Raw genomic sequence first — 27,439 nt, 5'->3', positions numbered from 1 at the left:
GTCGACTGCCTCACGGCGATGACGCGCAGATGGGTAATATGTGTGAGTAGGCGTATTTACTCTAGCTACACTGGGATTCCTCACCGATCTACGCATATTTCGTAGCATCATTGATACTGACCCGTCTTCCGTACAGCATATATTAGCTTTGCAACCACGCGCGCCCCCGATTCGTGTCATTTTGGGAGCAATGCGCTCAAACGAGATTATAGACAAAACCTTCCCGGGTAAGATGGTGCACATATTGCGGATCACGTTAAACCCAGGTCATGTCTACCTTTACTATGACGATCAACAATACGCATTCGATCTAGATCTATCACGCGGGTATCTATCTGTAACATCCAACTGTCACGCCTACATATTTATATGTGATGTTTCCAAAAGTGACTTTAAGAAATGCTAGCGGTACACGCTCCAGAGGCGGACAGTCGGGCATAACATGAGAACGATAAGGATATTGTGTACGGTGTTGTTTTGGAGCGTAACATAAGTAGATCACAGTAAACGAATATTATATGTAGATTCGCTCTAAGTAGAAACTCTAAGCCCACCGCAGCGCAGCGGAGGTGGTCAGCCCTCTCTACACCAATCAACCATGCCCTAGCGTCCGCGGAGCGGACGCCCAGAGCGCTAGTTTCCCGCCTCCTAACCTTGTAACCTGTCCGTCCGTCTGTCAGTCCGTCCGTTTTCTTTTTTTGCTGCTTTTTCCTGCCTTTTCGCATGGCTACACTCGGCCTGTCTAATACAGTTTCGTCCCATCTTATGGACGGCGCCTATCTTTCTGACTCGACCTAACTATGCCAAAATTACAAATATATCCAAAAGCGTCACACAATTAACTCGCGCCCTGATTGGGCAATACCTGCCGACCTGCGACACTGACTGGATCTGTTGCACGATCAGACCGCCTCTCTCCCTCGCGATTGGACGTAAGGTAAACATTTCTGCCGAGCACGAAACGCATCGATTGGTTGCAAACAGCCAGGCGAGCTGCGCAGATGATTGATTATCTACATTTAGCTAAGCAAAACCTGTCGTATGTACTGCAAATCGGGCACAGTAACCACTTTATTTTCTAAGAGCTCTACACACTTCTCAAATAGAATTGTTTATTATTATTAATGTAGACTTCACAGACCAGTATTTTGTAAGAGCTCTGCGATGTTATATTCCACACACTTTTCAAAGTAAAGACGATATTAATAGTATTAGTATTATTATAATAAGCTTCACAGGCCGCATTTGTAAGAGCTCGGCGATGCTATTTTCCACACACTTTCTAAAGTAGAGACGATAGTATTTTTTAATATTAAAGTAGGCTTCACGACCAGCGCTTTTTGTAGGGACTTTGCGAATATATATCTTTTTTACTTCACCTGGCCTCAACACTGCCACCGTGCAATGAAGGCGCGCGGCTGCACGGTCATTGCGGTATCTGCTCCCGTGCACCGTACCCGACGAATGCATGCGCGCACGATAGATAATTGTTTTAGTCACTTTTATTGCATGTAAAGTATGTATTTGTTTGGAAATCTGATAATAATATATTAAAGCTAAGCCAAATAGTAATATTTTAAAACATTTTCATATTTTGTCTAATAATAAATACCAGCCTTACAGTACCGCGCTATTAGCTAATATGCGCCGCCAGGAAAGCCTGTCAAACGTCAAGAAGGCGATGGGTCCTGACTGGTACCCAAGAAGAAAAAGAGGCTCAGCCGCCCTCGCAACCTGACCGCCCGAAACGCCAAGTACATCGAGCAAAAGAAACAGCAGAAGAGCAGGTGATTTGGATATACATCCTTATAGCCCCTTACCTCGCATAGTTTTGTATACTGGCTGACGGTGCAAGGCTTGGGGTCGCACATACTGTAAGCTGACTGTGGCGCTGCCAATAGTGTTGACGCACCTATAGAGGGTAGCGCGTTTCAAACTATAATTAGCGCATGGTGTCTACTGCGAGCTGACCGTCCCTATCTGCTTCGGCGTAACAATAGAGCGAGGGTACACTCCCTCACTTGGATACAGGCAAACCATGCTATCTGTGACATCAGCGCTCACAGTGTATGTTCCATTAATGTGCGCTCACAAATTGAAACTACAGCATCGAGTGAGCACTACACGCGATGATTAAGCTGCTGTCTACATAGATACGAGCACGTGTGCGCTAGCGCAAACAATACCGGTGGGTGTGGTAAGTCGAACTGTCTGTACGCAGTACTATACTTTAGCGCCCTGTCCATAATGGTCAAGATAAGAGCTCGGCGCAGTCGCGGGTAGCTATAAGGTGTATCCGCCGCGCGCGTAGATACTGCGTTGAATACAGGTGACAGACGCGCGGTCAGCTTGCCAGTATCGCTGCAGTATGGCCTGTGTCCAGTTAGTGACCTGCTTGGTCATATAGACTGATACATCAGAAACGTAAGCACAGTAAGCCAGCACGACGACGCAAATGTACCGAGAAAGCGACAGTGATCCTATACATAGGTTTTAGATATCACGAGTGCGTGGCAAATACACTCATTAACGACCTTGCGATATATGCACGGACACATCAAATAGCACGTCGAGCTGATAAGTAGGCAGCGAAAGTACTCCATCTAATGTACATGAACTATTATTCAATTCAAGTCTAACCATCACTACGATCTGATACTCTGCCTACGGCCATATATCTTCGTATGTTGCAGCCGGTCAAAAGAATGTGCACGCAGTGGTGCCTCTTCGTCCGATCTGGACGAGGCCTTTTGTCGTACATATCGGACCCAGTATAATGTCAGTCGGAAAGGATTTACGCCACTCTATCAGTCAGTAGCTATACAAATAAGTCAGAAAGTACGTCAGCTATGCAAGTTAGATAAATGCATGCGGAATGTAGTGGAAATACCCTTCAGTAACATCACAAACAGCTCAGCAGAATAATTTTAAAGCATAATATTGATGTTTGTGGCGACCATCGGCAAATACTACCTATCCTAAAAGATACTTCGCGCGCGGAGCTGATTAACGTTGCTCTATTCGACCGTCGCAACCGATGAAATGTGTCGACTGCCTCACGGCGATGACGCGCAGATGGGTAATATGTGTGAGTAGGCGTATTTACTCTAGCTACACTGGGATTCCTCACCGATCTACGCATATTTCGTAGCATCATTGATACTGACCCGTCTTCCGTACAGCATATATTAGCTTTGCAACCACGCGCGCCCCCGATTCGTGTCATTTTGGGAGCAATGCGCTCAAACGAGATTATAGACAAAACCTTCCAGGATAAGATGGTGCACATATTGCGGATCACGTTAAACCCAGGTCATGTCTACCTTTACTATGACGATCAACAATACGCATTCGATCTAGATCTATCACGCGGGTATCTATCTGTAACATCCAACTGTCACGCCTACATATTTATATGTGATGTTTCCAAAAGTGACTTTAAGAAATGCTAGCGGTACACGCTCCAGAGGCGGACAGTCGGGCATAACATGAGAACGATAAGGATATTGTGTACGGTGTTGTTTTGGAGCGTAACATAAGTAGATCACAGTAAACGAATATTATATGTAGATTCGCTCTAAGTAGAAACTCTAAGCCCACCGCAGCGCAGCGGAGGTGGTCAGCCCTCTCTACACCAATCAACCATGCCCTAGCGTCCGCGGAGCGGACGCCCAGAGCGCTAGTTTCCCGCCTCCTAACCTTGTAACCTGTCCGTCCGTCTGTCAGTCCGTCCGTTTCCTTTTTTTGCTGCTTTTTCCTGCCTTTTCGCATGGCTACACTCGGCCTGTCTAATACAGTTTCGTCCCATCTTATGGACGGCGCCTATCTTTCTGACTCGACCTAACTATGCCAAAATTACAAATATATCCAAAAGCGTCACACAATTAACTCGCGCCCTGATTGGGCAATACCTGCCGACCTGCGACACTGACTGGATCTGTTGCACGATCAGACCGCCTCTCTCCCTCGCGATTGGACGTGATGTAAACATTTCTGCCGAGCACGAAACGCATCGATTGGTTGCAAATAGCCAGGCGAGCTGCGCTGATGATTGATTATCTACATTTAGCTACGCAAAACCTGTCGTATGTACTGCAAATCGGGCACAGTAACCACTTTATTATTTAAGAGCTCTGCACACTTTTCAAATAGAGATATTATCATTATTAATGTAGACTTCACAGACCAGTATTTTGTAAGAGCTCTGGAATGTTATTTTCCACACACTTTTCAAAGTAAAGACGATATTAATAGTACTAATATTATTAATATAAGCTTCACAGGCCGCAATTGTAAGAGCTCGGCGATGCTATTTTCCACAGACTTTCTAAAGTAGAGACGATAGTATTTTTAATATTAAAAAAGGCTTCACGACCAGCGCTTTTTGTAGGGACTTTGCGAATATATATATTTTGTACTTTACCTGGCACTCACCACTGTCACCGTGCAATGAAGGCGCGCGGCTGCACGGTCATTGCGCTATCTGCTCCCGTGCACTACACCTGATGAATGCATGCGCGCACGGTACATAGTCTTTTAGTCACTTTTATTGCATGTAAAGTATGTATTTGTTTAAAAATCTGATAGTATTACTATTAAAGCAAAATAGTAATATTTAAAACATTTTAATATGTTGCTTAATAATAAATACCAGCCTTACATTACCGTGCTATTGGCTAATATTTGGACGCAAGTAATTGGTTAAAACAATATATGTTGCTAACTTACTCACAGTTTGCAAAATGGTGGGCCGAGTGAAGATTGACCCGCTTCTGCTGAGCCCGCAGCGGTCTACGACGGACCCCCGAGCGCGCTGCGTCTGCTGCTGATAGCTGCAGTACGGCTACGCGTTCCGTACAATCAGCGGACGGGGCAGCGTGCGGCACTGTATTGCCTGCAAGAACGGCCCAAAAGCGGTTAAGTTCTGGGAGGAAAAGCCTCCACCACCTAATTCGGCCGATGTGCGCCGCCAGGAAAGCCTGCCAAACGCCGAGAAGGCGATGGGTCCTGACTGGTACCCCAAGAAGAAAAAGAGGCGCAGCCGCCCTCGCAAGTTGACTGCCCGAAACGCCAAGTACAACGAGCATAAGAAGCAGCAGAAGAGCAAGTAATTGGTAAATATACACTTTTAGGCCCCCATTTTCCTACCTATATTTGTATTTAGTATACTGGTTGACGGTGCGAGGCTTGGGGCCGCACAAACGGTAAACTGACTATGGCGCTGCCAATAGTGTTGACGCACCTACAGAGGGTAGCGCGTTTCAAATATTAATTAGCGCCTGGTATCTACTGTGTACCCTTGCAAGTTGGCCGTCCCTATCTGCTTCCGCGTAACAATAGATCGAGAGTACACTCGCTCACTTGGATACATGCAAACCATGCTATCTGTGACATCAGCGCTCGCAGCGTATGTTCCATTAATGTGCGCTCACAAATTGAAACTACAGCATCGAGTGAGCACTACACGCGACGATTAAGTTGCTGTCTACATAGATACGAGCACGTGTGCGGTAGCACAAGCAATACCGGTGGGTGTGGTAAGTCGAACGGTCTGTACGCAGTACTATACTTTAGTGCCCTGTCCATAATGGTTGAGATAAGAGCTCGGCTCAGTCGCGGGTGGCTATAAGGTGTACCCGCCGCGCGCGTAGATACTGCGCTGAATACAGGTGACAGACGCGCGGTCAGCTTGCCAGTATCGCTGCAGTATGGCCTGTGTCCAGTTAGTGACCTGCTTGGTCATATAGACTGATACATCAGAAGCGTAAGCACAGTAAACCAGCACAACGACGCAAATGTACCGAGAAAGCGACAGTGATCCTATACATAGGTTTTAGATATCACGAGCGCGTGATATACACTCATTAACGACCTCGCAATATATGCACGGATACATCAAATAGCACGCCGAGTTGATAAGTAGGCATCAAACGTACTTCATATAATGTACATGAGCGACGATTCGAACCAAGTCTAAGATATCTACGATCTGATAATCTGCCTACACTTATGTGGCTTCGTATGTTCGTCATACATATCGGAGCCAGTAAATGTCTCTCGAAAGGGTCTACGCCACTCTATCAGTCAGAATCTATACAAATAAGTCAGTATGTGCGGCAGCTATGCAAGTAGAATCAATGCATGCAATACAAAGTGGAAACACCCTTCAGTAATATCATAAAGAGCTCAGCAGAACAATTGCAACGCATAATATTGGTGTTTGTCGCGACTATCGGCAAAATCTACCTGTCCTAAAAGATACTTCGCGCGAGGAGCTGACTAAACCTTTCTCTAATAGACCGTCGCAATCAATGAGATGGTGTCGACTGCCTCACGGCGATGACGTGATAGATGATATTATGTTTGAGTAGACGTATTTACTCCAGCTATACTGGGATTCCTCACCGGCCTGTGCCAATTTTGGAACATCACTGATACTGACATCTTCTGAACAGCAGTTGTTAGCTTTGCAGCCACGCACGCCTCCGATTCGTGTCATTTTGGGAGCTATGCGCTCAAATGCGATTATAGACAAAACCTTCCCGGGTAAGATGGTGCTCATCTTGCAGATCACGTTAAACCCTGGTCATATCTACCATAACACGTGAACACTAAGGATACTGTGTGCGGTGTTGCTTTGGAGCGTAATATAAGTAGAACACAATATACATGTACTATATGTTGATTTGCTGTACGTAGAAACGCTAAGCACACCGCAGCGCAGCGGAGGTGGTCAGCCCGCACTACACCAACCAACCCATGCCCTAGCGTCCGCCGGAGCGGGGCGCCCAGACCGCTAGTCGCTCCGCTTCTAACCTGGGTGCCTGTCCGTCCGTCTGTCAATAAGTCCGTCCGGTTCCTTTCTTACTGCTTTTGCCTGCCTTTTCGCATGGCTACACTCGGGCCTTTCTTATACAGTTTCCTCCCATCCTACCGACCGCGCCTACCTTTCTGACTTGACTTCACTATGCATAAATTACAAATATGTCCAAAAGCGGACACAATTAACTCGCGCCCTGATTGGGCAATACCTGCCGACCTGTGACACTGACTGGATCTGTCGCACGATCAGACCGTCTGTCGCCCTCGCGATTGGACGTAAGGTAAACATTTCTGCCGAGCACGAAACGCATCGATTGGTTGCAAACAGCCAGGCGAGCTGCGCTGATGATTGATTATCTACATTTAGCTACGCAAAACCTGTCGTATGTACTGCAAATCGGGCACAGTAACCACTTTATTTTTTAAGAGCTCTGCACACTTTTCAAATAGAGATATTTATCATTATTAATGTAGACTTCACAGACCAGTATTTTGTAAGAGCTCTGGAATGTTATTTTCCACACACTTTTCAAAGTAAAGACGATATTAATAGTACTAATATTATTAATATAAGCTTCACAGGCCGCAATTGTAAGAGCTCGGCGATGCTATTTTCCACAGACTTTCTAAAGTAGAGACGATAGTATTTTTAATATTAAAAAAGGCTTCACGACCAGCGCTTTTTGTAGGGACTTTGCGAATATATATATTTTGTACTTTACCTGGCACTCACCACTGTCACCGTGCAATGAAGGCGCGCGGCTGCACGGTCATTGCGCTATCTGCTCCCGTGCACCGCATCCGACGAATGCATGTGCGCACGATAGATAATTGTTTTAGTCAATTTATATTGCATGTAAAGTATGTATTTGTTTGGAAATCTGATAATAATATATTATAACAAAGCCAAATAGTACTATTTTAAAACATTTTAATATTTTGTCTAATAATAAATACCAGCCTTACAGTACCGTGCTATTGGCTAATATTTGGACGCAAGTAGTTGGTTAAAACAATATAGTTTGCTAATATACTCACAATTTGCAAAATGGTAAGCCCTACGTGCAAGCAATGGGAGGCGAAGATTGACCCGCTTCTGCAGAACCCGCAGCGGTCTACGACGGATGCCCGGGTGCGCTGCGTCTGCTGCGGGAAGCTGCAGTACGGCTACGCATTCCGTACAATCAGCGGGCGGGACATCGTGTGGCGCTGTATTGCCTGCAAGAACGGCCCAAAAGCGGTTGGGTTCTGGGAGGAATAGCCCCCACCACCTGATTCGGCCGATGTGCGCCGCCAGGAAAGCCTGCCAAACGCCGAGAAGGCGATGGGTCCTGACTGGTACCCAAGAAGAAAAAGAGGCGCAGCCGCCCTCGCAAGCTGACCGCCCGAAACGCCAAGTACATCGAGCAAAAGAAGCAGCAGGAGAGCAAGTAATGGTAAATATACCCTTTTAGGCCCCCATTTTCCTACCTATATTTATATTTAGTATACTGGTTGACGGTACGAGGCTTGGAGCCGCACATACGGTAAACTGACTATGGCGCTGGCAATAGTGTTGACGCACCTACAGAGGGTAGCGCGTTTCAAATAATAATTAACGCACGGTATCTACTGTGAACCCTTGCAAGCTGTCTGTCCCTATCTGCTTCCGCGTAACAATAGATCGAGAGTACACTCGCTCACTTGGATACATGCAAACCATGCTATCTACAGGTGGATGTTGCAGGTCGATGTGCCTGTATGCAGCTCTGTATTTTAGTGTCCTGTCCATAATGGTCGACATATGAGCTCGGTTGAGTCGCGGATGGCTACAAGGTGTACCCGCCGCGCGCGTATAAAGCACTACTGCTAAGAGACGCGCGGCCAGCTTGCCTATATCGCTGCGGTATGGCCTGTGCCCAGTTAGTGACCGGTGTGGTCGTATAGACTGATACATTAGAAGCGTAAGCACAGTAAGCCAGCACCATAAGCCTCCACGAGCAGCATTGGATACAAGAGAGGTCAATGACAGAAGCTGCTTCTGGGCTGATGTTCATGCTGCCTTCGCTACTACGTACGCAGAATATCACCCGGTAAATCTAGTCGTCTTTGAAGACGACTTCTTCAACGACATTGATCCCTCAGTGACTAAAGCCCATTCAGCGAAAAAGCTTTTCGAGATGTGGAAGGACGTCAATAAGCACTACATTGTTGCTGAAAAGAAGTTCACAACATCAGGCCAACACGAAAACAAGTTCAGAAACTTTGTTCAAGGCCGTGGATACGTACTCTACTTGCAAAAATGGCTGACAGTACGTAAATTGTATAGTTTTGCAGTGCTTTATGATACTTAAACACAGTAAAATCCTGGTATATAATGGCAGGTGAAGCATGAGCTGACAAACTTTACTAAAGGAGGCTTGCTCCCTAAGGATGAACTCGACACTTTAGCAATAAAATCCTCGCAAACCTCGGAGTCAAGTACCAAGGAAACAACCCCTTCAAATTCAAACCGCAAGAGCGCCGAGACACTCGAGCGCCTTGCTATTGCATTTGACAACTATGTAAAGGACCGCAGGGTAGAAGCAGCGCACGCCAAAGTTGATCGAGACCGAGAGGTGGCCAGATCCGAACTCAAAAAGAAAAGTGCAGTTATATCGCTGCTGAACGACATTCGTCGTCATCTCTATGACGTCGACAAGGAAATTGCAGCTAGCCGAGCTCGTGGAGAATCGCCTGTCTATTTGGAGGAGGACAGAAACCTTCTACTGCAAGAACGTCAATCCCTGATCGACAAGCTAAGATCTCTTTTAAACTAGCGAGCCAAAAACACCGAAAAAGATATGATAGTTGCATTTTAAAAACAATTATTGAGCTTCTTCAGCACGTCTTCTTGCAATGTTGTGCTCTGGCCGGCGCAGCTCATTGTTTTTAATGTACTTAACGATGACATCGCGTGTTATCTCATCCGAAAGTTCAACTACCTCTCCTCCGTCTGTCTCGAACTGAGTTTCCACGAATGACAAGTCCTTGCTCCTATTCCAATTGCACAATTCTTGTCTTAGAGCTCTGATAGATCGTTCCGCCGTATCCGGACTCTCCAATAGATGCTGGGCAATGCAGAAATTATGAAGACGCATGCAACAATGAATTACCATAGGGGCATTAGCCAAATTGACGCACAGGGGCCTCTTTAAGATTCTCCACTTATTCACTAAAAGGCCAAATGCCATTTCCACCCGTATCCGGCATTGACTCAAGTAGTAGTTAAAGTTATCTCGATCGGGTCTACCTCGCAGTTGCGCTTGGTTATATGGAGTCATCACAACGCGTGTCTGAGGGTATGCATTATCCGCAACAACATAATAAGGACCACGTATACGCTTTAATTGCTCACACAGCGACCATTGAAGGAAAGCTACTGAATCATTCCTTCCACCAGGAGCTCGGCACGCCAAAGCAGTAAAACTGCATTGATGATTGGCACTGGCTTGTACATTTAATCCATAGCGCTGATAGTGCCCCGAAAAAAAATCAACCACACGACCACATTCACTGCGGCGTGGAACGCGAATCGGACACAGCCATCCATCAATGGCTCCAATACAGCCCGTAATTGCCCTTCCTCCACTAATCGTGCGAAACCCAGCAGCGGCAACATTCATTTCACCATCGGTGCACGGGAAATGTAGAGCTAAGCGAGGGCAAGTGTTGATAGCACGTAACACTGCATGTAGAATACGGTAGAAACCAGCTCGGCTAGTACCTGTTATGACTCGAATATGGTGAAAGCTACCACCAGCTAACCAAGAGATACACGACTGCAGCATTCCAGCGGGCGAAACCGGAGGCTCGCCAAGGGCTCTTCGAGCCGATTGAACAGGATCTACTGATAAGTCCGAACCCACCAATAGTAACAAACGCTCAAAGCCAGCCATGCTCATTCGATAATACTGTTTAAATTCCCCTTCCAAAACCAAACGTTCAGCATGAGAATTCCAACACATCCGCTCGCGTACTACAGTCATTTCACTTTCGCATTCCACAGCGCTCTCCATAATGATCACTAGTGTAGGAACAATAACTGAGCAGAAAACTTCGTCTCAGCCCGACGAAAGGAAGCCATGGAAGTAGGTTTAGCGAACTGACAGCAAAATTGAAGTCTGAAGGGAAAACCTTAATATGGTAAGATGTTGAAGTTGAAGAGATGATAAGATTGAGAAGACTGCATGCTTCTGATTGAAGATTTCCCGTGCGACCCAATTCGCTCTGATGCGATCATATTTTTACATGCGACGAATTTTCCGTCGCATTGACGCCTTTTTATAATCTCTTTTACATGCGACCACCTTCCCCTTTGACCAATCATAAGAGAGAATTTGCTCGCATGCGACGATTAAACTCGGTTGAGAATGGGCCTAAGTACGGTACTTTATGTTTGACTTTTATTTAAAAAAATTACGGTTTCAGGTAAAACATCGACGTGTACAACATTAGCACATCGACTCTTGCCTACCGAAGTTGCTGTACATCTATAAGGTTCTTTTGAGCATTCACCGTTTATTCTTTTTCTCTTGTTATTGTGAGAGTTAAAGGCCCTCCGTTCGTCGCCAAGCCAGCAAGATCCGCCGAAATACATGAATGCGTCAACCTAGTGACCATAAGTGCTACACAAAGCGAAGGGCAACACCCACTTCGTGCTCCAGCCAGAGTCACATCTAGTACAGCATGGCTTCCTTGATGTCCTTGGGGTTCACCTTGGGCTTTAGCTCATCATCCGGGCGCATTCGGAAGCCCGGTCCGGGAACCTTGTCCCACTTGAGCGTCGTCTTACCCTGCGGGCCCTCGCACGACAGCTGGCCGTTCATAGGCAAACTTCCCCACTTGTTCATCAAGGGCGGCGCATCATTTTTGCATGCGTCCAGCAGCTCACGCGTCGTCTCGGCAGTCAAATTTTCGTAAAAGTCGTCGTTAATCTGCACCATAGGGGCGTTCGAGCACGCACCAAGACACTCAACCTCCCGCAGCGTGAACTTGCCGTCCTCCGTGGTCTCTCCTTCCTTGATACCCAAGTGGTTTTCAATGGTCTTCTTGATCTCCTCGGATCCGCAGATCATGCAGGGTGTCGTGCCACAGAGCTGGATAAAGTACTTGCCCACCTTCTCGCGGTTGAACATGGTGTAGAACGTGGCCACTTCGTACACCTGGATGGGCTTAGCGTCTACGATACGTGCCACCTTGTTCATGGCAGCAAGAGGCAGCCAGCCACCGTGCTGACGCTGCGCCAAGTCCAGCAGCGGGATAATGGCCGACGTCTTATAGTTCTCCGGGTAGCGGTCGAGGATAGCATGCACACGATCATAGTTCTCGGGCGTAAAGTCGAACGGTGTGTCTGCGTTGTTGTCCTCCGTGTCGCGATGCTGAAATGCAGGCGTAAAACATAAAATTAAGCATCGAATAGTCAAAGGGCCGTATCTCGGGCTACAGTACCTGAACGAAGCTACTTCCGGCAATATTGGAGGAGTGGAAGCCTGCGGCGGCGACCGGACGCGCGCTAAGCTGCGCTGCGCTTGCACGGAGAGCGCGCACACTGCGAGAAAGCATGGCTACAGAGAGAGGAGCTTTTGGCTGATGCTGGACGGACCACCCGAACGTGAACGTGCGGCCCAGCAGGCTCCCCCGACGATAATGTGGCGTACACAAACCAGATACTGTGATCCATGGCTCTTTAGACCCTGAATTAGCCAATCAAAAGCGCGATTTTGGGGATTCAGGGCTTCGAGACCCCCTGACCTCACGCCGTTCATTCGCCCCATTCGAGACTTCAAACGCAGTTGAAAATGGTGCGTTTGCTGTTTGTTGTTGGCCGACTGCACAGCCCCGACTAACGTTAGTCGAACCTGTATCAATTCTATATGCTTATCTGCAGTCTGACGAAGAGCCTGTCGATGTGATGCCCGCAATCCGCAAGGCCTGTGAGCCTAAGTGCGAGCAATCCTTCAACGCCTACCAGGCTTGCCTGGACCGCGTCAAGGCCAAGGGTGTCGGCGCTTGCGACGGCCAGTACTTCGATTATCTGCACTGCATCGACAAATGCGTAAGTCTTGCTGTAGCTAAAGCTATTTGCTCAGAACCGCAAACTGACTCTTCATTTGTGATCCCTGTAACAGTCCGTCCCCCAGATCATGAAGCACCTGAAGTAAACATGACCGTCTGCACGCCGACTCAATCGTTTCGCCGGCGGCTACTCTTTGACTACCAGGTGTGCCAGTGCGTGTGTGCCTGCAGAGATGCTGTCTGCGCTGTACTGCCAGCCCAAGACGATTAAAAAAGTTAGTACACTCCAATCTCAAAAAAAGAAGAAAATAACATGTATTGATGGGTTTGCAATGCAGACGCGGACATACTTAATGCTTTAGATATTTTTAAGCTGCGTTTGCAGTCTGTACCGACAACCCCACCAAAACTTCCTAAGGTGTGCTTTTTCATCACTACCTCATTTGAGTGCCGGCGTTTACACAGTGACGGCGTTCACACCGTCTGCTCTAATTCGTTAAAAACAAATCATTTTACACCCAATCATCTGTCAGAGCAAGTTGGTGGCAGCCAGCGCTTCGTTTTGGGCAAGCTCCTTCCCTGCAAGTAGCTCAGTCAATTTGGAGAAAAGAACGGAGGAATCATGACTGTGAAGCGCCGCAACCATGGACGTAACAAGAAGGGCCGCGGCCACGTGAAGCGTGTGCACTGCGTGTCAACGGCTAAGCTCATCCCCAAGGACAAGGCCATCAAGCGCTTCGTTGTTCGGTACGCGGGCATCAAACGAATTGCGTCATCTCTACACATTTTAGGTCAAGACTCTGACCTTTTGCTATGATAAATTCTCCTCCAAATAACTTGCAGCAACATTGTGGACCAGTCGGCCATCCGTGATCTGAAGGAGGCGTCCGTGTACGAGTCGTACGCTCTGCCCAAGATCTACATCAAGAACTACTACTGCGTGGAAGCCGCCATCCACCAGCGTATCGTGCGTGGTCGCTCGATCGAGGCCCGTAAGAGCCGTGCCCCGCCCCCGCGTCGTTTCGCCCCCAAGCGCACGTAAGCTGCTGCGCCATTTGAGCTCATTGCAGCCTGCGCGTAGCTACGGTAGTAGCTGATGCTCTGTTCAGGAATGGAAGCTTGCAGCGTGTTCTAGGCCTCGTTTTTAGCAGAGATTTTGCAGAAAGGGAGAGACAGAAACCTTCTTCGATAACATATCAAGGTGTCGTCGAACAGGTCGTGGGGACGCCAGCGACTTCCTTCGCCATAATAAACGAGGCATTCTTTCTCCAATGTGTCGGCCGCGTCAACTAGGATTGGTTTTGTCATGATTTAACGCTGGTGGACTAACGGTTACAGGTTTAGGCCCCGGCGGAATCTAGGTAGCTCTTTTTGTGGGTCTACGACAATCTACAGGCAAGATAAACAACACTGCTGTTTCTACACTTTGCTCCAGACCGACCTCAGCGTACAGCTGTACTACGTAGTAGTATTGAAGTACCGCCGACTCTGTATCGAGAAAATTTTAAAGGAGGTTAAGTAAAGCAAAGCTACGTTTATTGCTTTACTTGGTAGTTTTAACGTAGAAGTACCAGACTAGAAAACAGCTCTGTCAACCAACTGCTCATTTGAAACAATCCACTACATATTACTAGTATACATGAAAAGTGTGCTGGTGTTTCAGCGTGAAAAGAGATGGTACCGGCATCCTACCAAACGTACAACACCGCGAAACATACGAATTTGCGCTTTGTAACAAGCGCCTTATTAATAACTGCCTACAGTTCACGCTAACGTGCTTCGGCGATTAGTCACCCTAATTAATAAAGAGTCTCTATGAGAGAGTCGGTCATGTCGGTCAGTTCGCTTCCCGCTGCCCACACCCCAGCTCGTTCTGTTTCAAGATGAAGACTTACTCCGCTGTTGCCGGAGCGTGCTTCATGCTGGCTTACATGTCTCCAGCCCATGCCATCGAGCGCAAGTTGATTCTAGGTGGAGAGATCATCCCAGCAGGCACCAAGACTTACACGACTGGTATTCGCCGAACTGCTAGCGGTAACAACGTCTGTGGTGGGACTCTGATCTCTCCCACCCATGTGATCACCGCGTCACACTGTGGCAGCAGCTACGACATTCGCTGGGTGTCCGTGGGCTCGCACTATATCAACGGAACAACCGACGGAGAGCAGATCAAGGTCGTGTCCATCATGAACAATCCCAACTACGAGTCTGAAGAGTTCCCAAACGACTACGCTATTCTTGAATTAGCGAAGCCTAGCTCCTTCACACCGGCAAGGCTTGCAGCCGGGGATGACTCTGATTTTGCTCCTGGCAAAACTGCAATGATGTTGGGATGGGGTTACACCTCAGACAACGGCACGGTATCCTACGAGCTTCGAGGCGTGGACCTCCCTCTGTGGGACGATGAGAACTGCACCAAAAAAATGGACACAGACAGCTCGATGCTTTGTGCTGGCGGAATCGCGAATAAGGATTCCTGTGAGCGGGATTCAGGCGGTCCGCTGATTCTTGAGACGAATTCGCAAGACATCCTAATCGGCCTTTCGAGCTGGGGTCCGTCTCCCTGTGGCTTTGACGGCGCTCCTGGTGTGTACGCGCGCATCTCACATGCTCGCCAGTGGATTGATTCCATTGTTAACGGGACCTGCCTTGCGTAGGAGAAACGTTCTCTTTTTTATGCTGAAGAATCCTTAATTGGGTTGGTCAATAGTGCTTGCTAGGGATCAATTTTTACTTACCACAACTAAGAGCTCGAACTATATTACATGTATACATATATGTACAATACAAAGAGGGACTACGTTTTACAAACCGTCATATACTACACTACAGCTTGTGAACCGTTCTTTTCAAATACTGTCCATGTATCCGATAGCATGCTACCAAGTATTTGAAGCTGCCGGGGCAACAGGTTTGTAAGCTCCCATTGAGCCGGAGTACAGCCATGACATTGTCATACTTGTGTATAGCGTTTGAAGGCAATCAGGCTGATTATCAGCAGCACTGCTTCGAGCTGTATTACTGCTAGTAAACACGAGTTCAGCGGCCAAGTTGGCCATCATGAACCATGCGCTTGTGAGAGTCACAAGTTGTGACGCAGTTTGAATCAAACTTTGACGTGGCGTCTTCACTAAAGCGAGTCGCTAACCTCGGGCTCATCTGCTCGGCACCACCACCATTTGCACTCTCATCGTGATCACAGGCACTCTTCAAAAAGTGAACTAATACTGTAACGCATTCCAAATGGTTGGCAACGTGCGCAACGAATGCTGCCCTGCCCTCTCCGCTGCCCTCTCCGCTGCCCACTCCGCTGCCCCCCCCCCCGTGTTGTGGCTGCCATCATGCACGAGGGCCTAAGCACCAGTGGACTAATTGAGAAGCGCGCAAATACATTGAGACAGCGAAACGATCAACGACAAAAGTGCAGCCATTCGAGTGTGCAACGCTTCAAGCTCACGAGTCAGCTCAAGCGTCGCATAACGTGTCGCTTTCGAGGTGATCCCTTTCGCATATGTCCGCAGTGATTCCTTTTCAATGTTTGTATTTCTTCCAAACGAAGGGTGACAGTACTGCATTTCCCATCTTTTGGGGAACGTTCCTCGGGGACCAAACGCAACCGTCGCGTAGGTTACTTTCTGCGCGACGAAGCGACACCAAATAATTGTGATACTAGCACAATGCACACCCAAAATGGCCAGCTCGGCAGCGCTTCATGATGAAGTCAACGATGCAAGTGCTTCCCCGCATACAGTATGTGGCCAGGTGTCAGCGGAGCCCGATGGCGCTCCGCCAATCAGCACCGCGCGCGAACCAGGTAAAAAAGCCTCACCTTGCTGATCCTGATTTCTGCGCGTGGATAGGGCTAATTTGGGCATTTTACCCAAATTAATAGGTTTACATCTAAATATTTTCAAATAATTTATTTTTTTAAATTAAAGAGCTTCATTTCACTTTCGTTTATGAATTTCATGATTCTAGAGCTACCCATTGCTCAGAATTTTGGGCTAGGTCTGCCCACCGAGTTGCCCCCTTTCTTTCGTCGCGTGGGCACTGCGCACGCGAAGCTCACATCTCAAGCGGCAGGTTAGGACAGCAAGTGGCTCGACTGGCAAGCCCGCTATCACTTTGTGTATATCCGTCCGCCTTCTCCTACCACCACATCACTGGTACCATACTGTACAGGACGACAGTGCTAGACGATGTCGCAACAGGTCAAGGACGTATATTCGGGCATCAAGAAGATCTTCCCGGGCTCTCGCCGCAGCGGGAGCTTCTCGTTCACTGGCCGCATGAGCTCCGCCGATCTGGACGCGGAACTGTCGGCCGAAGCGCAGGCCGCTGCTCGTGAGAAATCGTCCAAGAAGAAGGAGGGACGTCACTCGAGCTTTTCGTTCTCAGGCTGGAAAGACAAACGCGCGTCGTCCGAGCCCACGCCTCCCGTTGTCATGTCTCTCCCCTACGGAGCTCAAGCCGCCACGCCCAAGGCCAAGAAGGCGCCCGAGAAGGGCGAGCGCAACTCGCTCACTCAGACGCTGAGTAATGCCTTCCACTCGACACCCAGCCGCAGTCTCTTTGGCAGTAGCAGGGGCAACAAAGTGGCCAGTAAGGAGCAACAGGGACGACACAGTACCAGTCGCAGTAGTCGCAACTCCAGCAGTTCCAATGACGCTACGACTCCGCATTCCTCCTTCTCTACCACGTCCTTCGACCTGCCCACGCAGCCTCCCACGCTCGGCAATAGAAGTGTCAGTGCCGGAGGAGACCGTCCTCCTTGTATGGGGAACCGTACGCTGCGCAACAGTGGCGTCCATGGCAACATGGCGCTCCAGCTTCAACCTGGAGCGACACTAGGAGCTCCGCCTTCCTCTGGAGGGAGCTCAAACAATCGATATGGACAAAGGAGCAAGGTTCGCCACAGTTTGGCCAGTTTCAGTACCGTAAAGAACGCACCAAGCTCGTACCAGTCAAGTTCGACCTCCTTCTCGGACCTTACGGCAGCCACTGCAGCTTTGCATTCTTCTCAGGCTCGTCATTCCTTGCAGCCATCGGACTGCACTCCGCAACAGAATAGCACCGTCTTCTCCCCGGCGAAGAGCAAAGCGGGCAAAAAGCGAGTGAAAAAGGAGCGTGGTATGTCGCTGTCCTTCTCGTCTTCAGCTAGAAGAGAAAAGAAGAAAGAGAAGGAAGAAGCAGAGCTCGCTAAGCGCGCGTCGTACTCGAAGAACGAACAGGCAGTAGTCAAGCCCCACGCGTCCACGTGGGACTCGGACAGTGACGACGACTACGAGGATACCAAGCGGCCTACTCGTGGCCTGGACCGTCGCTCGCAGAGTATGGACTTCATGGAGCAGGCGCCCACGCACCTCATCTCGAAGATCTGGCGCAAGTTGCCGATCCAGGCGCGTCTTATCGGCGGCCGTGGCAACATCGATCTGGACCTGCAAAAAGACCGTACGAGTTTCTCACGCAGCTCCGAGGCGCGCAAATTTGCACTTGCCGCTGAAAAGGCAAAAGCGGCGGAGTTGCATCGTCGCTCTATTTCGGGACGCAAAGTCCCGAGTCCCGTACCTACCGAGGAGGTGCTGTCGCCAGGTGTCGCCAAACGAACACGGTTCAGTTTAAATCCGACGATTATCCTTTCGGACGCGAACGACGGGGCTTCTGGCGCGTATACTGCTGTGGAGAGCTACGACGATGTGCTGGTGCGTGTGTGCAAATTTGCAGCGCACGATCAGCGACCTACCACCACGAAGGTGCAGGAATTCCTTGAACGCTCCATGGCTTTCCTTCATGGTACGCGCACAAAGCACGGTAATGTGGTGAACATCGCGAACGAGGAGATCCGCATGTGGCGTCGACTGGCGTTGCATGATTGGATGCTCGAGGAAGTGACGACGGCCCAGGCCGCTGCGGCTCTGGGTGTCAAGGGCAAAGACGTCGAGGCGCCGTCGTCGCGCACCAGCTCTGCCGTAACGGAGGGTACTGATAGTGATAGTGACGGCCAGTCGAAAGCTCGCCGAAGACTGCACAGCTTATCGCTGCATCGATCTCTAAGTGAAAGTGTGGTTGAAGAAGAGCCAGAGGAGGAGGGAGAAGAGGAGGAGCTAGAGGTGCCGTCCAACACGAAGTTCGACAAGCTCTGCGGCGTCGTCAACTGCTGCGTGAACTTCGGGGAAGTTCTCTTCTCGCCCGATGAGATTGGCGACCTGGTGCGTCTTGAGTTCATTGTGGAGGAGGACGGCTGGATCTAGGAAAGTTGTGAACAAGCTTAAAGATTTTTAGTTATAAGTGAAGGGACCCACCAAATATATGAAATCCAAGAATGCTTGGCTATAATACTGCAAGCTTTGTTTTTTTTTTCGTCTTGATGCAACAGGTTCTGACAAAACGCGTCACACTAAAATCATTTGGCTAGAGTTTGCGTATCAACCTTCCTTCGGTTCGAAGCGCAAATAAAATGGGGCAACAACTTTGTTGCATCTAAATTCTGACATTGCACAGACGCACAATGTCGCGTTTCCGGAACTGAAACTGTCCGCAGTAGACACACGAGTTGATAATGGCCACAAGCATCGTCAAGTCCCTGGAGGACGAAATGGGCGGCGGGTTGAGCCACGACACGGGCTTGCATTTGCGTTTCTTCTTCTCGTCGCTCGTGTCAACGCTCTCGTCCTCACTCACCTGTTCTGCCACTGCGTTGCTCTCCTTGCTGTGTTGACGTCGATGCTTTCGGATCCATCCGGAAACGGCGCGACGGAACTTCGGCTTGCCTGACACCTGACTGTCCTGGCTGCGCATACTCGAGCTGGACGACGTCGAGTCCACACTGGCGGTGCTCTCCAGTCGTCGGAAACTCGTTCCGATCGCCGACATGACCGACGTATGTCCATTGGATTCCACCGACTCCGTACGGTCGAGTCGTGGCTGTGCCACTGTCATTGGTGGCGGTTTGCGATGGTTCTTCTGGAACTCGCGCTCCTCCGCTTCCCAGTCGAAATGAGCGAGACGTCGCCAGCGCTTGACGTCGTTCCCTGAAAATCGTTTGTCCTCTCGGAAGCCAGGAAGCCACGGGGTGTCGCCCTGCGGATATCCCAAGAAGACTGCCGAGCGGTAGAGGAACTCGGCGATCATGAGCGGCACAGAGCGCTCAAGAGGCGGCTCTGGGTCGTAGTAATCGTCTTCTGACGACATGCTGCCGGTCGGGTCGTCCCCCCAGTCTTCCGGGTCGTGTAGGAACGACATGGTGTGGAACAGACCGGCCACGTTGAACACCAGTTCGTCGTAGCTCTCCACTTTGGGCGGAGGCACCACGTCGGGCGCGTACATGTTCTTGAACGTCACCTTCCGACGGCGACGGGACTTACCGACCGACATGCTGGGCACGGACTGGTGGCGGGCTAGAGAGAAGCCTCGACGGCGCGCAGGGGTGTCACCTGTTGCTGCTGGGACTCCGGGCGCGCTCTTGCCTCGCGGGCGCTGCTCGTCCTGTGGTAAGCTGTCGCTTCTGGGCAGCGACGTCTTGCGTTGAACCTGCTCGTGCCAGGACAGCACGTCCGTGTCCGTGCGGGTGTCGTTCATCGGCACGGAGGTCTGTGCTTCTACCAGCCTGTTCGACGGAAGCCTTGTAACCTGCTGCAACCTGCACGCTGCGGCCGTCAATGGCTTTTCAATAGCCAGGTCCCGTTGTCCGCGCGAAGAACACAAGTCGGGAGCTGCTCAAGTCTGCCGTGCCCCGCCTTTCCAGATCCGGCTGTGTGTCGAAATGACGGCTTCAGGAAAACAATCGGCATAGTGAAAGCAAGATGTTTTAGCTGTTACGACGGTGATCAGCGTTTGGAACCCGACAGATGACGAGGGAATGGCGGGCACGTTCAAATCAGAAAAGAAGAGATCGATGGCAACTTGGCGCAAGTCGAGCTTGGCTTGACGTCACTTGAGTGAAGTACAGTACCGGTATTATTAATACATGTACTGCGGCTGAGATCTGCAAATTTTGTCAAGAGCAACTCGAAACATCATGGGCAGCGACTACAGATACATGTAGTAGTGGCTGTGCATGCAGTCTACATGTATTATACTGTACGTGATGCATGAGAATACGGAAGCTACATTTACCTGGGAAGCTGTGGCGATAAGAGTGCCACTTGCAGCAAGCCCACTCTTATTAAAAGCAAGTCACTTGCGAGCGTGGACCAAGACTGCTGAACTGTACCAAACAGGAAATAGAGGCGCTTCGACCGACATGAAAAATTATGCTATACAGTACTTTTACACTATAACACTACAGTACTGTAGTTGCTGTACCGTGCAATACATTTTGATCGCACTCAACGAGTCTGAAGTTTTCCTATCCTAATCTATTTGCCATTGCGCTGGTCGCCAGCTTCAGCTTTTCTCCACGGAATAATGCAGCACCGCTGTGCTCACACCAGATCCGCCACGCTCAACTGGCTGCGTGTCGAGTTGGTCGAGATCAGCCTCTGGTTGAACGGCAGCAGGATCGGCTGCGGGTTCCTTCCTGCCTGTTCCAGATCGCCGTCCTCTGCCGTGCTGGACGACGTGCCAGACGTGTCCGTGTCGGTCGAGTCGCCACGCGCACGGGCCAGATCTCGTCGCGCCTCTTGCGCTGCTGCGGCGCTCTCGAACGCCGCGGCAGCTTGCAGCACTGGACTGAGACGTTGGACGGACTGGAACATGCTGGTCTTGGGCTGGTTGCGACGCTGACGATGGTGATATTCCTTGGGGATTGAGATGATCTCGCGCAGTTTGGCCTCAAACCGGCGCTGGTACCGTACCGGGTCTATAGCTGACAATCCCTCGCCATCTTTCTGTTGGACATCCACCTTCCAGAAGCGCTCGAGTCGTTTCTGTAGCGTCCACGTCTGTAGGATATCGATGATGCCCACGTAGTAGTAGCCAGGCCCGAACACGCGCTTACTCTTCCGCATAGAGCGCTTAGGGCGCGGTTCTCCACCGGCCGAGGGATAGCGCGACTGGTTTAGAGGGTCCTCTGGCTGGTTGAAGAGAGAGTGCACGCTTGGCGCTACACTCATGCTAAGCTTCTTGGGGGGCTTGACTTCCTCTTCCTTAAGCTGTATATGCTTGCTTAAGGACGAGGAACTCCCAGTAGACGAGGACCAGTTCGACGACGACGACGCTGAGATGAAGCTGTCGTTGCTTATACTGTTGGATGCAGTATTAGTGGCCGTGTTAGCAGCCGTGCGTTCGCTCAAGACGGAGCTGTTAAGCGGTCTCGAAGGCTGATCCACGACGAACTCGATGTCCATAACTCCTAAGAGCAGACTGTAGTCCATAATCCCCAAGTCACAGAGGAACATTGAGTCGTCACGTAGTTGCTCGTACAGCTCGACGCCTTCCTCCGTCCCGATCCGCATCCTGGTCCGCAGGTCGTTGTCCTTCAGAACTACATTCGGTTCGTGCAGACCCACGACGTTCGGACACTGCAGTAAACTCTTCTTCGCGCCATACTTGAACATCATGGAGCAGTGACGACATTTGACCTTGGCGCCGCGCCGTGGACGCTTGTAGCTTCGGTTCACCCACGAGCCTTTAACGTCGAATCGATGGTGGATCTGCACGCCTTCCTCCATCACATCAAACAGGTTTTCCATCACGATAAAGTAGAAGCGTTTGTCGTACATGGTGATCTTGAAGCAGCCGTAGAATTTGGTGACCAGAGAGCTCGGGTTCAGCGTCAAGTACTCGGCGTACTTGTCTGCGATCTCACACAAGAACCGCGCCTCTTCTTCGGCCATCGACTTGACGATATACTTTTTGTCGCCACTGAAAAACATGAACGCACCGCTGGCTCCTTCGCTAATATTTGGCTTTGTACTCGTCTGGAAAGACTTCATGAAGTCTGCCGCTTTGATTCCGTACGCCTGACGCAGCTCCGCAAACGCCTGCGGTCTGTACGGCGTAAACCGGATAGAAGCCGTGGTGGTAGCGGTAGTGCCCGCCGCAGGAGTTGGAGATCGCTGGCCTGACGTCGTCGGAGCTGTTGAGGCAGACGAAGGATTGTGGACACGACGATCCCCAGTCGACTGCATGGACCGCTGCTCTTGTGGGATGTCGAAGCTAAAGTCCGGCTCCTTGCTGAGCTTCTTCTTGGCGCGTCGAGCGTCGGCGTCGGCGCTACTGTTGCGATGCAGTCCAGCGTTGATGGCCTCGGTAATACTGGTGAGCATCCGGTTTCTCTGCATACTGTGCAGTAGATTACTACTACTCCCCGCTCCAGGAACGCCCGTCGCTGTCGTCGCAGCCTCACCGAGTGACGTCCGGTCGCCTTCGTCGTCACTTACGCCCAATACAAGCTCCTGCGTGGGCGAGCGATCTCGAATCCGATTCAAATCTTCTTCTGCAATTTGAATTGCGCGCGTCATCCCCTCGATCGTAAAGTAAATGAGCTCTTCCTGTAGCGCTGTGTTCAGCTGCGCGCTAAACTGTTTGTCGGCCGAGTCGGACGAGAATTTGAGCCAGTTGGGGCGGATCAAACTGGGACTATTTATCATAAACCACACGAAATAGTCCACCGCGCCACGAGCGGACAGCGCAAACGTGAAGGCGCGGAAAACGTGACTTGGCGGTAAGTTGCCGTCCTCGTCGTACGCTGTGCGCCTCTGGAAGGACAGGGCGTACCAGATGAACACAATCGTCCAGTAGATGGTGTAGCTCGAGATGGAAAGCGCCCCGTTGCGCAGCATCTCGCGGCGACTCTGCAGCGTGTCCCGCAGTCCCGATCGGAGTCGTTTGACGCCAAAAACCAGCACGGCAATGCCCGAGATGTAGAAGAGAATCATCCACATGTAGAAAAGTAGCCAACTGCCTCGGTTAAGGTGGAAAAAGTCGCGCTCCACAGGGTCATCCGTCGTCTTCCGCTTGGTCCAGCAGTAGTTGCCATCTGCCAGGCCATGGACACTAGGCACCAGCGCAGCGAAGATGCCGGTGAACGCTCCAGCCGAGTAAACCATCGTCTTGAACCGCCTTCGGTTGGCCTTGACGCTCATAAACGGGTTCGTGAGGGACCAGTAGAGATCCACAATCTGCGCAAAGTACCAGCAATCGCTTGACAGATACAGAAACTGTGTCACACCCGAGAGATACGCACACGACGCGTCGTCATTCACTCGGTACACGCCCATGTCCAGCAGCATCGGGTCTAGCAGGAATCGCAGCGCCAAGAAGATGTCGATGACACATTTGTAGTAAATTAAAGGGTTCGGGTGCCTCTGGTAGCTCTGCACGCCGTGGTACGTCACGAAGACGCAGACGCAGAGGATGAGCGTCAGCAGAGAGCCGAAGACGAGGCCCGGGTCGATTTTGTACCCATTGAGCGAGTCCACTGTTTCCGCCAGAACGATCATTATGACCAATAAGATCACGCCCACGGACAATACGATGTAGCCTTCCTTGATCCAGTTGCTAAAATCCACTTGGGGTTTGAGAATTTGTCCGATATTCTCGTCCAATCCGCCGCTTTCGTCGATGACGTCCAGGTCGAACTCTTGGTTTGGAGACAGTTCCAGTGGGTCGTTCACGGTTGTGCCTCTGCCTATTACGCCGAAGAAACTCTTTCTCAGTGTACCCACATTGGACGACATCCTGGACAGCACTGTGTCTCTCATAGCGAAGGAGCTACGGTGCGACGTCTTGCTGTTGGGAGGCGTCCGTCGAAACCTCAAACTGACGCCCGAGTCGTCCAATCCAGACTCGGATGAAGCTGCAGAATGTTGAGAGGAGCTCAGTCGGTCCCGTTGCCGTCTGGACTCTGCGTCCACTTGCACGTTGTGTTCGATGGAGACTCTTCGAGTAATTTTGGGCTTCTGTGGGCTATTGGGATTGCGCAGAGCGGATTTAAGCGGAGATTGCGAGTCTGCAGAGCCCGTGGACGGCTCCGAAGGTGGTGATGTGGTCGTGATGTTGACTGGAGGCCGCAGGACCGAATGCATCGGCGACGAGAGAGGCGAAGGTGACACGGAAAAGTTCGACGTGCCTGTGTCGCCCACAGACCGATCCATAATACGCGAAGACTGATGCGGTGACACGGAGAATGCGGAGTTGCCTGTGGCGATGTCAAACTCGTCGCTATTGCGCCGCGGCGGCCCCGCGTGACCAGCTCGCGCATCCATGTGGGTCGAAATGAGGAATGAAGCATAATCTGAAAGAGTGGATTCTCAGAGGTCGCATGCAAAATCCAAGTCCTTTTCGGCGGACACCTGCGAAAGCCGATTGCAAAAGTGAAGCCAAGTGTTAGAAAAATGGATTTGCACCAACATGTGCGAAACGAACGAAATCAGGCCAACTTGCAGCCCGCAAGTTGCGGGTCATAATGACAGATTGTCAACCCACATAACGAACAGATAATCACTGTAGCAGCTGCAGCACTATCGGATGCATGCTACGTTAGGTATGCTGAGGAAGCTATAATAGTGCTGGCCGGCGCAATCAAGGACAGCACAGCCTGTACGTGATACAGTTTTGATGGATGGTGTATCAGACACCAACTTGTGAAGCAATCCTTTTTACGGACAAACTAAGGTCGTAATTACGCAGCCGACTGAATTGGCTGGCTGGCAGCCCGACGCTTTTGGCTCGCTTCCAATAGCGCGTCAGTCCGAATAAATTCCTTCCAAAATGGTGCGTGTGTATGGCGTTTGCATGGGCTTCGGATGCGTTTAAGTCGCCGATCAGCAGGAAAACAGGGTGACACGTACATGATCTAGCTCTCCGTTCAATGGCGCGTCGCCCGGACTGCTTTAAGTGCCGAAAATCGCGTCGGAAGCAGTAGAAATACAGAGAATTCACAGCATTCTAACTAGCTATATCCTCCTTGTGTTGCGATTGCAGCCGTCGCACAAGACCTTCCGTACCAAGCGCATCCTCGCCAAGAAGGCCAAGCAGAACCGCCCGATCCCTCAGTGGATTCGTCTGCGCACTGACAACACCATCAAGTACAACGCCAAGCGTCGTCACTGGCGTCGCACCAAGCTCGGCCTGTAAGCGGCAGCAGCTCGGATTGGACAGTTTTACAGTTGGACGAGGTCTCTCTGGACCCTGGCGTGCGATTTCGTGCTGGATTAACTGCTGGAGTTGCTGGACTGTAAAAGGACCAACTTATTAGCAGCGGATAACCGGAACGAATTCTATTGAGAAGGACGACCCACTTTCTCGACTCGATTTTTAGGTTTCCTGCTGACGAACTGCACGCTTGTCTACCTAGCTGGATACAGGTGCAGGAGTGATGGTCTTGCAAGTTTTTTACAGCAACAGGTGAAATGTGTTGTACCTTTGCAATTTAGTGAAGACTCTGGCTACTTTTGCAACCTAGTCATCGTCGTCGGCGTCCTTGGTCTCGCCATCGTCTTCGGCGTAGTCTGGCTCGTAACGCTGCAGTCGGCGACGTAGGTCCTGCAGCTGCTGATTCTTGGTCGTCACCATGCGCTTCATCGACTGGAACTGCGCCGTGTGCGCGACGTGCTGTCGTCCGTCTTCCACCTGCTTCTCGAGCTCCTCCACACGCTCACCGGCCAGCTCGAGCTTCCGCTCCAATTTACGCAATTCCTTGGTGTGTGCTACTTCCAGAGCCTCTTTCTGTTGCTTGGACGTCAATTTCGCCGCACGAATCTCCTCCTCGTGCTGCTCCTGTTCATGTTGAAGCTGCTTCTCTAGTTTATCTTTCGCTTCGGCGTCGACCTGCACTTTTGCCTTACTCTTCGGCATGGCTCCGATCTGTGCCGCGCTGCTCGAGTCTCCACTGGTCCATTCAGATACACTCAGCTGCTCCACACGCTCGAGCAGCTCCTTGTCTTCCACCATGGCGATGTCCAGGTCCAAGGCTAGATCCTGTTCAAGATTATTTCACAATTAGTCGAAAGTTCATTTTTAATTTGCTAAACCGCAGGACGTACGCTATCCTCGGCCTCGATGAAGATCTGACGCAGCAATAACGCCATCATGTTGATAGTGTCTTGCAGCTCACTGCGTATATTAGCCTACGATTGTAGAAACAAGTTCAGTGTCAGGAGCTGCACCTTGCGCACGGATTTATTTCGCGCCTGTACTGTACCTTGACGGCGAAGCATAGCGACGTGACGGCTTCCTGGATGTCTTTCTGGCTGTAAACTTCTTCGGACGACAGCCGATCCGACCGAGTGTCTTCGAAATCGGCTTCAACGTTCTCCAAGTGCGTCTTGAGACGCGAGCGGAAGAACTTGAGGAATTTGCTCAGCTACCAACATACGACGTGAGACTTGTAGGCAAACAAACCATGGGCTTTTTTCATCGACGCCACCTCTTCTTGGTGATGCTCGCTCACGCGTCCAGGCATGTCGGTGTTATCAAGTTCCGTTTTGGATCGGAGATTAAGAAAAATAGGACGGGGTTGAGCAGGCGCGGCGTCGTTTCACGCGCGTTTACTAAGATCGCATTAGACTTTTACAATTTACTTAAGTAGGCTTTGTTGACACGATAACGACGGACCTAGAGGGGGGGCTTATTCGTCGACTGCGTTCTTGCTGAATGGACTTGTAGAGCTTCGAACATTGTCGCATGAAGTCGTGCT

The 27,439-nt window shown here is 50.3% G+C and overlaps 9 protein-coding genes across 9 annotated transcripts; 5 read left to right on the top strand and 4 right to left on the bottom strand.

Moving 5' to 3' along the window:
* Window positions 1-11,341: 11,341 nt before the first annotated feature.
* On the bottom strand, window positions 11,342-12,443 carry PITG_13683 (NADH dehydrogenase flavoprotein 2, mitochondrial precursor; the record flags this gene model as incomplete). The annotated part of the gene is made up of 2 exons (XM_002899818.1): window positions 11,342-12,221; window positions 12,292-12,443. 2 exons carry the CDS (start codon window positions 12,403-12,405, stop codon window positions 11,520-11,522), a joined length of 816 nt encoding a protein of 271 aa, XP_002899864.1.
* Window positions 12,444-12,630: 187 nt separating this feature from the next.
* PITG_13682 (uncharacterized protein) lies at window positions 12,631-13,194 on the top strand (the record flags this gene model as incomplete). Its single annotated transcript, XM_002899817.1, has 3 exons — window positions 12,631-12,644; window positions 12,731-12,898; window positions 12,972-13,194. The coding sequence occupies 2 exons, from the start codon at window positions 12,755-12,757 to the stop codon at window positions 13,002-13,004; spliced, it is 177 nt and encodes a 58-aa protein (XP_002899863.1).
* A 238-nt stretch (window positions 13,195-13,432) lies between these two features.
* PITG_13681 (40S ribosomal protein S26, putative) lies at window positions 13,433-14,107 on the top strand (the record flags this gene model as incomplete). Its single annotated transcript, XM_002899816.1, has 3 exons — window positions 13,433-13,605; window positions 13,702-13,896; window positions 14,074-14,107. 3 exons carry the CDS (start codon window positions 13,481-13,483, stop codon window positions 14,105-14,107), a joined length of 354 nt encoding a protein of 117 aa, XP_002899862.1.
* Window positions 14,108-14,741: 634 nt separating this feature from the next.
* PITG_13680 (chymotrypsin, serine protease family S01A, putative) lies at window positions 14,742-15,515 on the top strand (the record flags this gene model as incomplete). The annotated part of the gene is made up of 1 exon (XM_002899815.1): window positions 14,742-15,515. The coding sequence occupies one exon, from the start codon at window positions 14,742-14,744 to the stop codon at window positions 15,513-15,515; it is 774 nt and encodes a 257-aa protein (XP_002899861.1).
* A 1,542-nt stretch (window positions 15,516-17,057) lies between these two features.
* Window positions 17,058-19,109, top strand: PITG_13679 (uncharacterized protein; the record flags this gene model as incomplete). The annotated part of the gene is made up of 3 exons (XM_002899814.1): window positions 17,058-17,453; window positions 17,580-17,821; window positions 17,930-19,109. The coding sequence occupies 3 exons, from the start codon at window positions 17,058-17,060 to the stop codon at window positions 19,107-19,109; spliced, it is 1,818 nt and encodes a 605-aa protein (XP_002899860.1).
* A 75-nt stretch (window positions 19,110-19,184) lies between these two features.
* Window positions 19,185-20,527, bottom strand: PITG_13678 (uncharacterized protein; the record flags this gene model as incomplete). Its single annotated transcript, XM_002899813.1, has 1 exon — window positions 19,185-20,527. The coding sequence occupies one exon, from the start codon at window positions 20,230-20,232 to the stop codon at window positions 19,339-19,341; it is 894 nt and encodes a 297-aa protein (XP_002899859.1).
* Window positions 20,528-21,105: 578 nt separating this feature from the next.
* On the bottom strand, window positions 21,106-25,030 carry PITG_13677 (phosphatidylinositol-4-phosphate-5-kinase (PIPK-D7/GPCR-PIPK); the record flags this gene model as incomplete). The annotated part of the gene is made up of 1 exon (XM_002899812.1): window positions 21,106-25,030. One exon carries the CDS (start codon window positions 25,005-25,007, stop codon window positions 21,282-21,284), a length of 3,726 nt encoding a protein of 1,241 aa, XP_002899858.1.
* Window positions 25,031-25,488: 458 nt separating this feature from the next.
* Window positions 25,489-26,043, top strand: PITG_13676 (uncharacterized protein; the record flags this gene model as incomplete). Its single annotated transcript, XM_002899811.1, has 2 exons — window positions 25,489-25,515; window positions 25,726-26,043. 2 exons carry the CDS (start codon window positions 25,513-25,515, stop codon window positions 25,876-25,878), a joined length of 156 nt encoding a protein of 51 aa, XP_002899857.1.
* A 159-nt stretch (window positions 26,044-26,202) lies between these two features.
* On the bottom strand, window positions 26,203-27,231 carry PITG_13675 (uncharacterized protein; the record flags this gene model as incomplete). The annotated part of the gene is made up of 4 exons (XM_002899810.1): window positions 26,203-26,721; window positions 26,787-26,870; window positions 26,945-27,106; window positions 27,170-27,231. The coding sequence occupies 4 exons, from the start codon at window positions 27,203-27,205 to the stop codon at window positions 26,203-26,205; spliced, it is 801 nt and encodes a 266-aa protein (XP_002899856.1).
* Between the last annotated feature and the right edge of the window lie 208 nt (window positions 27,232-27,439).

Source organism: Phytophthora infestans, genomic scaffold (genome assembly GCF_000142945.1).
Source record: "Phytophthora infestans T30-4 supercont1.29 genomic scaffold, whole genome shotgun sequence".
Classification (NCBI taxonomy): domain Eukaryota; phylum Oomycota; class Peronosporomycetes; order Peronosporales; family Peronosporaceae; genus Phytophthora; species Phytophthora infestans.
This window is presented reverse-complemented; position numbering and strand designations above follow the sequence as displayed.